General features: G+C 40.6%; 1 protein-coding gene across 1 annotated transcript; it reads right to left on the bottom strand.

Annotated features, from left to right (window-relative positions):
* Nucleotides 1-7,111: 7,111 nt before the first annotated feature.
* Nucleotides 7,112-8,036, bottom strand: LOC117095683 (keratin-associated protein 11-1). Its single transcript, XM_033232289.1, has one exon. The coding sequence runs from the start codon at nt 7,960-7,962 to the stop codon at nt 7,501-7,503; it is 462 nt and encodes a 153-aa protein (XP_033088180.1). The 5' UTR covers nt 7,963-8,036; the 3' UTR covers nt 7,112-7,500.
* Nucleotides 8,037-9,435: the final 1,399 nt, after the last annotated feature.

Below are 9,435 nucleotides of genomic sequence, written 5' to 3' on the forward strand. Positions count from 1 at the left end.
AGAGGCACAAGACAGAAAGTGCCTGTGTCCTCAAGTCATATTGAAGAAGAGCTACCCACTAACCAGAATAGCCATTTGAGGCTTGAAATGAGCAGGAAATAAACTCCCATTGGGTGAAGCCACGAGGAGGACACAGTTTATCCTTTTGTTGTTGTTGTTAACAACTTTGTGTATTCATCTTATTATACATGTACATTTACAAAATTGTAACAATGTGGTATATTGTCTTATTTAATTGCATGTTTTCTTTAAAAACAAGAATATTTCCAGATCCTTAGTATTGTTTCAATGGCTACATTTGTATAGACATTCCCATGATTTATTTAACCACTCTACTACTGGCAAGATATTTATGTGCTTTCTAATTTTTGATATAAGAAGCAGCATACAATAAACTATCTCAATATAATTAATTATGCACACTTATGACTATTTCTCATGAATTAAGTTCGTAGGAAAGGAAGTAATGGCGCAGTGCATAAACTCTCTCTCTCTCTCTCTCTCTCTCTCTCTCTCTCTCTCTCTCGTGGTAGCAATGGTGAGAATCCAAAGTGCATGCTCCTTTCATCCTGGACATTTACCCAGTCCATCTTTTATAACAATGAGCCTCAACCTAAGCTAATACTTCAAGTTAGCATTGCTATCCTCATTTACACAGGCAGAGACAGTGACTGAGAGATCGAACAACTTAACTTACTGTCAATATGCTAGTACTGAATTCAATACCAGACCACTCATTCCAAGTCCTGTGACTTTTCTAAAAGAATGTTTTCCCTCTTCTGAAGTTTCCGATTTCTACAAGAATACTACATATGCTTTGCAGATCATCTGCAAGCTTTTCTTGAAAGAGAAACATTTTTCAAGCTCATTCCAGAATCATGTACAGAGATAAGGGAAGAGTCAATGAATTATTATCTTGGCAAGAGCTAATGAAAAGATTAAATTATTTCCTCTGTTTAATCAAATCAATTTGAAAAGGAATGCAACCCTTAATCCCACGATTTATAACTATAACTTTTGTTCATGGAGTAAGCTTTGGGGGTAAATTCACTTCACTTTCCAGTGAATTTTATTTCCATAGTTTATTCTTTATTATGAAAAAAGAAAAATGAACAGACTATTGAATCAGTTGTTTAAGTCACCCAGTTTGTAGTACTCTGTTATGGCAGTCCCAGCAAACTAATCCAGATGGTTCTGCTAGGGTTATGCAGAGAGGACGAGGCAGACGAGAGAAACACTAGGATCAGTTAGGGGCTTATGATGGACCCCAGTATAAGGCAATGGCTGCCCACCATAGGTAGAGGCAGAGGAAACGCTAAGAAAATCACCAAAAGAATTGTTATGGTTACTAAGAAAGAACAATAGCTCTTGGTATTTAATTAACTATGTCAAGTTAGGGGAAAAGAGGAGAAAAACTAGTAACAAGATTTCAATTCTACATGACATGGAAGATGGCAGCACCATTAACCAAGAGGCAAAAATTAGTATGATGAGAATTTTTAGCAAAAGAATATTTCATTTTTGTGAAAGTCTTCTCTGCCATTGCAATTGATGTGTTCCTAAGAATATTTCCATAGTCATTTAAAAAATGTTTTCAAGAAAGAGAAAGGTGGTTTAGGGCCTAGAGTTTCAGGCCCAAAACTATAGTCTTTTTCATGAAAAAATTTTAATAACTTGTTTTGGTGGTAAGTATATAGCTAAGAAATCCATACATCACCAAACAAATTCTACCCTAGACCACATCGAGTTCTGGATCAAGAGTAATCACCTGTCTGGGAGGGTCACTTTAGCCTGGGAGGTTGAGGTTACAGTGAGCCATAATCGCACCACTGCACTCCAGCCTGGGTTACAGAATAAGACTCTGTCCCAAAAATAAAAATAAAAAAGAGTAATCACCTCTCTTTCTCACAGGAACTAGCAACTATCATTAATGTAATTATTACATATTCTTATTATATCATCTATTTTTATAATAGAGCACAGAACAACTTACACAAAGCAATCATATTTGCTTATAATAGCTTTTCACTTGTGCTAATAAGTACTGGTTCCCAATCATCATTGTTTCATACAAATCATGTCTAATTAATATAATAGATATTATAACAATTTGAGTTTGGAAAATTTCTTTGAATATTAGCCAGGCACAGTGGCTCATGCCTGTAATCCCAGCACTTTGGGAGGCTAAGGCAGGCAGATCACCTGAGGTCAATTTGAGACCAGCCTGGCCAACATGGTGAAACCCCGTCTGTACTAAAAATACACACATAAAAAAAATTAGCTGGGCGTGGTGGGGGGTGCCTGTAATCCCAGCTACTTGGGAGGCTGAGGGGGGAGAATTGCTTGAACCCGGGAGGTGGAGGTTGCAGTAAGCCAAGATCACGCCTCTGCACTCCAACCTAGGCAACAAAGTAAGACTCTATCTCAAAAAAAAAAAGAAAGAAAATTTCTTTGAGTATTACTCCAGGCATCTCTCTGAACATGCCCATCAGGCAGTTAAATACAGGAAGGCACAGTTTACAAAAGAGATTGAAGCAAGAGATCCTAATAAGTAAAGCTTTCAGACTTCTAAAAGCAAACACAAAGCCTTTCAAATAGGAAGCCATTTACAAACTCCTAAGCACAGGTAGGAGTTTTCAAAAAATCTAAAAAGATCAAGCCTAGGTATTTACCAAGGGTGAAGCCGAAGATCAGAGCCCACCTTTATCTATCTACATGGATAGCTTTAAAGGGACTGTTCCGGGCTGTGTCCCAATGTGTCAAGTATTCATTCCTGCTATTTGACCAAATCTCAATACCTTCTTTTGAGTCTTATAAGTTTTAGATCGCTCAGATTTAAAGTCAGATATTCCAAAGGTAGGTTATACTTTCAACTTTTATCATAGTGTCATTATAAGCAAGCAACATATAAGTAAAAGGATAGAATATCCGTCCATCCTTCACTGAGAACTTGCACGATGTAGCATCTTGGTAAGCCTTTATATGCACCGGAGAAAAGTGAGGCATTTGGAAGTAAAATGTGAAGCCCTAAGGGGAGCAAAACATATAGAAGATAGTGAAGAATCAGTGAGTTTGTCCTTCACAACCCAAGTATGAGCTTCAGGAGAGCAGGAATAATAATGGCTTTGTTTTCCACTGCATAACCAGCACCTCACATAGAAACTGAAGCATTAGAGGTATTCTTTTTTTTTTTTTTTTTTTGAGACAGAGTCTCGCTCTGTCACCAGGCTGGAGTGCAGTGGCACAATCTTGGCTCACTACAACCTCCGCCTCCAGGTTCAAGCGATTCTCCTGCCTTACCCTCCCGAGTAGCTGGGACTACAGGCATGCACCACCATGCCTGGCTAATTTTTTTTGTATTTGTAGTAGAGACAGGGTTTCACCATGTTGTCCAGGATGACCTCAATCTCCTGATTTCATGATCCACCTGCCTTGGCCTCCAAAAGTGCTGGGATAACAGGAACAGTAGAGGTATTCTAATGTTTGTTGAAAGAAAGTTAGAAGGGAGAGAGGGAGGAAAGGAGCCAAAGAGGGAAAAGAGAGAAAGGAGAGGGTGAGAGAAGGTGGCAGGAAGGGAAGAAGAGAGGGAGAAAAAGAAGGGAGAAAAAGAGGGAGAAATTCGATTTTGAGCTGGGACATTGAGATAATGTCCCAAAGGCAATGGCCAAGAGACTTCAGTCTGGGATGGAGAAAAACTTCTGGAAATAGTGACATGATATTGTGAATTTACTTAATGCCACTGAATTATACGCTTGAAAATACTTAAAATGACAACTTTTATGCTGAATACATATTTTACCATGATAAAAAAATTTAAATTAGATTTAAGTTGTTATCATCACTAGAGTATAAATGTTCTGTGTCCTCAAACTTTCTTTCTTTTTTTTTTTTTTTGAGACGGAGTCTCTTTCTGTTGCCCAGGCTGGAGTGCAGTGGCACAATCTGGGCTCACTGCAAGCTCCGCCTCCCGGATTCACGCCATTTTCGTGCCTCAGTCTTCCGAGCAGCTGGGACTACAGGCGCCCCCACCTCGCCTGGCTAATTTTTTGTATTTTCAGTAGAGACGGGTTTTCACCGTGTTAGCCAGGATGGTCTCGATCTCCTGACCTCGTGATCCCTCGGCCTCCCAAAGTGCTGGGATTATAGATGTGAGCCACCGCGCCCGGCCTCAAACTTTCTATAAAGTGTTAGAAACACAAATGCCTTGTATAAGTGGATCGTAGTGAAAATCATGGAAAGGAAGTGTAAATATCTGAGTCACGGTAGTCTGAAGAGAAGCCGACCATAAAATAGAAAGAAAATTCATGAAATGAACCAATTCTTCTAAAGTAGAAGTTCAGAGCCCAAGAAGATAAGAAAAAAGTTAGACGTCTTTCCCCAACCTTTCTACTCTCAGATTCCTCGGAAATATTGGGAGCAGCCAAGACTTCCACCAAACAGCAAAAGGAGAGAAGAGAGCTATTTTTGTTTCAATGTTAAATGACAGGATGGCTCAGCTGATACTTAGGTTACATGTATATTACCTCAATTTACTCCTGAAAACAAAGGTGTGAGATGCTACCATTATCTACCGTTCACACACAGATGAGCTAACTAAGGCTTAGAAATGTCAACACACCCTGCACCCAAGTGGCAGAACCAGGAAAAGTTATGCTCCTTCCCTGCAGCTGTGAGATATTGGATACAAATTGCATTTCTAGGCCATCAATGAAGAGAAAGAAATCATCACTGCCCTGTCTTTTAAAAGACTGTTCTCAAAAGTAAACTTTGAAACTTTACAATTTATTACGTAATAAGGCGAAGAGTGGAGAGAACTTCCAAAGTTCAAGTACAAATAGAATAGCTCTAATAGCAAAGAAGATGATTCCCCAAACAGAAATGAAGGCAAGAAAATAGCTTTGCAAGACAGCTACCACAGCCTTAAATGTTCACACTGTCACAACAAATAGTCCACGCAAAAGCTTGTTCGTATCTGACCGTAAAGGCTATGTTCTTATATATTATTAATATAGAAATGTTACCTATTAGAGTCAAGTAACCATCTAAATAAAAAGATAAAGAAGGTACCTCTGTCCTTATATTTTTTATTGAAATCTAGAAAGGTGAAAGTTAAAAAAAATTAATCTGTCGCCTTCTTAAAAAGTGGGAATTTTCCAAATTATATGTGAAGTAACTAAAATAAACAACAAATGAGAATCATGTAATAACAGCTTTGAAAAGGCAATGTAGAGTTCCCCTAGTGATTTCTATTTTAAAATAAATCAGAGCTTTTCCAAAAGCCAGAGTTCTTCTTTTAAAAAGAGAGGGCATGAAACTAATATAGACTAAAAACCATGTCTTGCTTTGTTGAAATATTACCATGAGCTGTACATACTAACATGATCCTATTAGGGGAATACTAAGAGTATAGTCATCAATTGGAAAAATTAAAATATTGCGTCTATACGGAAATCATCTATACATTTTGCCTCTGAAAAACCATCAGAGAAATAAGAAATCCATTCTGCACTGACAACACAGAGTGAGATCAAATTCTCCATGAGGCACCAGCATTTCTGTTTCGAAAAAAGACACCCGTTGTTGACAGCACATGTACCTCATATGTCTCCATTTTGTGTAAAAATCATCTGCTTTTGTATCTCCTTAAGCAACTCTGAAAAGAAAATCAAGATGTTTTTCTGGACAGAATAAATGAGAAGGGCAAAAGCAAACCAGTTGGTAGCCAGTCTTCACTTTCTTACAAAAAAAAAAAAAAAAAAGGCAAAAGAACTTAGCATGTCAACCTCCACCTATCCAGATGGTTTGTTTTATTTAGTACACGAGTTCCAGGGAAGAACAAGCAAGAAATATGGCTAAGTATTAATATAAGCCAACAGGTTTTTAAGCTTCTTTTTAAGTCCCTCCTGCCCAGATTTACTAAAACACAGAGCTTTAATTTTCTCAGGGCTCTGACTCGACCAATCAACTGGTATACCCGATTGGGAGATTCTACCAGTCTACCACCACGAGAGAAGGGGGTATAAAGCTAGAGTCGCTCTTTTGATGTGATGAATTTCGGGGCCTGAAAAGTGACTTCCCTTCCTTTCTCCTTCTCCTTCCATCCCGGTTGATCATGGAGGGATTTTTTCCAAAGGTTTCTATTGTGATCCTTTAACTAAATAAGACTCAGCACCTCTCAGTGATCCCGCTGCTCCCTTCCTGGCACACCTTTCTGAAATACCTGGTTTTCTGAGTAACTTTTCTTTTTCCTACATGAAAGTTATTCCATGTGTCCCTAGAAATTGAAGGAGGCATAGAAGACAAGTTACTCCTAGAAATCTCATAGCCCTGGCCCGTCACCCCAGCACTTTGGGAGGCCGAGGTGGCAGATCACCTGAGGTCAGGAGCTCAAAACCAGCCTGGCCAACGTGGTAAAACCCTGTCTCTACTAAAACTACAAAAATTAGCCAGGCATAGTGGTGAACATCTATAATCCCAGCTACTCTGGGGGCTGAGGCAGGAGAATTGCTTGGACCCAGGAGGCAGAGTTTACAGTGAGCCAAGATCGTGCCACTGCACTCCAGCCTGGGCGACAGAGCAAGACTCTGTCTCAAAAAAAGAAAAGAAAAGAGAATAGAAGAAAAGAAAAAAAGAAAAATATCATAACCCTTACTTCACCACACAGCTGAAGACTCTCTCTGAACAAGTAAAATATAAGATAGTCCTTTGTTTGGTCACAGGGCATAATGATTAAGCCCATATTCTAGGCTCAGGAAAAAAAAAATAAAAATCAGACCCTGATCAGCAAAGACTCTTGCAAACAAGAAGCTCTGCTGAGAAAACCAAATACCACCTATTCTCACCAATAAGTAGGAACTAAACACCAGGTACACATGTACATAAAGATAAAAACGATAGATGCTGGCAACTGCAAGAGCGGGGAGAGAGGAAGAGGGAAGAGGGTTGGAAAACTACCTATTGGGTACTGTGTTCAATACTTGAGAGACGGGTTCAATCGTACCCCAAACCTCAGCATCACACAGTCTACCGCGGTAGCAAACCTGCATATGTACCCCTCAGAATCTAAATTAAAAGTTGAAATTTTTAAAAAAGAACTCTGCTGAGACATATATTTGCAATGCCAACTAATGCAGGTTTATTGAGCAATACATGGTAAGACAAGCTCCATTTTTGAGAGACACAAAAGCAGAGGCCAGGAGATACAGCAGCAAGGTGAAAACATGTCAAAAGCATCAGAGACTGGGGCGTGGGTGGTAAAGCTTCTGGATACATCCAGAGGCATACACAGCACCAGTGAGCAACCCTTAAAGCAAGCTTAGGGATGGCCAGAAAAGTTTTAGAGTCCCAAAGACAGCGTGTGCATGGCTAGTAGCCAGCAATCAGGCAGTCAGAAGAAGGGTCAGCTATGAAGGGCTATTCAGGGACAAGCAGCATGCTGGAAGATCCTGGAAACAGCTGGCAGGTCGTGGAGTCTTGATTCGCTCACTGGCTCCTACACACTTAGCAGGTTCTTCGGCAGCTGGACACACAGGACTGCTGGTACGTCCTGGAGACCCCGCAGGCTGGCTGGCAGACAGTAGAGACTCCTCCCACTGGTTGGCAGACACTGGAGATACCTCCCAGGGGTTGACATCCACTAGAGACAAAGGTGAGCGGTCGGCTGCAGGTAGTTGAGCAGGGGTTGGAAACACAGGTAGTTTGTCGAGAGCAGGTCACCTGGCAAGGGTTGGAGACACATGAAGTTCGCTGGTAACAGGTTGGCTGGCAAGCAGTGGGCCCGCAGCAGGTCTCCTGACAGTGGTCCAGGAGCCAAGAGCCAGTTTGGAAGGAACTGGGCAAACAGATGCCGCCCAGGCAGTCAGCATCAGTGGTGGAAGTCGTGGTAACTTGGGTCACTGGACCAGTGCAGCGTCCTCCAATGGGCCTGGAAGAGCAATTTCTTGTGGAGCAGTTGAAAGACATGATGTCAGACAGAGGGCTGCAGGTAGCTTGCTGAAGTTACCTCCTGAGCTGTGAATGTCACTTCAAACTCCTGAGCTTATATATATCCTTGCTGGTGGGTGGGGCTCTCTCCCCCGTGTCCCTGGCTTCTTTGGCTCAGACCAGCTTGCCTTAGAACATCTTGTGAATCTACACATTAATTGTCTCTTAAGAAGCCTTCACCCTCATAAAGAAAGTTTAGTAGTTTGGTAACTAAATCACAAGTCTTCTGTACTGTACTTAGTCTGATTAAGAGGGCTGGTTAGCAGCTTCAAAGCTATTGGTCATCCCAGCCCACACGTTGTCCCTCATTCATCTTGCTTACGATGAGTGTTGACCTGACAGTAACACCAAAGATGCCACCATCCTACCATCACACACTCTCTCCCTCCCTACCAGGACCAATTACAAGCCCATGCCCTGTTTCGTTTGTTACTGGACTTAATATCTTTTAAACATAACTTAATCAGTCACTCTACCACACCTAACGGAGTGACTGATTCCCTCATTGGGAAGGTGCCTCCTTGAATATGCTTCAAGATGACAATGACAACACCAGAAAGGAACAAAGGACACAGAGACTTGTATCCAAAGTCTGAGCTGGCTCTCAAAATTAATCAACTGACTCAAACAAGATGCCCGTGGGAAGGCTAGAGGGCACTGGGACCCACCCTTTATGTTCCAGCAACATAGAACAACAAAGCAAATTAGAAGCTAATTAAGTGCAGCTGTATTTGTAGCCAAGACCCTTCCTAAATAAATTGGATGAACTTTATTCCTAAAATGTTTAATTTAATAACAATGGATAATAGTGACTCCCGGGTCTCATTAATATGCCGGGGGAAAATTTTTAAAATTATCATAATGTTAATTTGAAAGGGTACAGTATCTTTCTCCCAATTTGTTCAGTATGTTCACAAGATTTTTCTTTTCACACATATACTTAACTGATAGAATGCATTTTAATCATGGACAAACTAAAGGCTCTTCAAGGTCATTGTCTCCATCAGGGATAAGGGGGAGGCAGAGTTGAGGGAAGCAGGCACTTAACCAACGTTTGGTAATGAAGAGATGTGTGAAGAGTGTGCAATAATATTTAATTATTCTTTTTATGCTTGGGGAAGCTACAAGGATATCATTCTATTTTATCTCATCTCACTACAATATAATGAATTTTAAACACCAGAATGATGGCTCATTTGGGCCCACCTGAACACGGATGAATAAACTGCCTCAACTCCAGCAAAATAAGCAACTTCAACATCGCTTCAAGTGGTCAGTGGTATTGCTGTCCCAAAACAGCTGTAAGATCTGACTCATTTTTAAACTAGCTTACATGGGGGAGCCCAAGGGGATAAAATGGATTTCCATATATTTGAGGGCTACAGGTAAGCTACGTTTTAAATATCCACAAAGCAAACAGCGTTATGTCAGGACTCATCAGAAATCCCTAAT

The sequence above is a fragment of the Trachypithecus francoisi genome, unplaced genomic scaffold (assembly GCF_009764315.1).
Source record: "Trachypithecus francoisi isolate TF-2019V2 unplaced genomic scaffold, Tfra_2.0 Lachesis_group14, whole genome shotgun sequence".
Lineage (NCBI taxonomy): Eukaryota > Metazoa > Chordata > Mammalia > Primates > Cercopithecidae > Trachypithecus > Trachypithecus francoisi.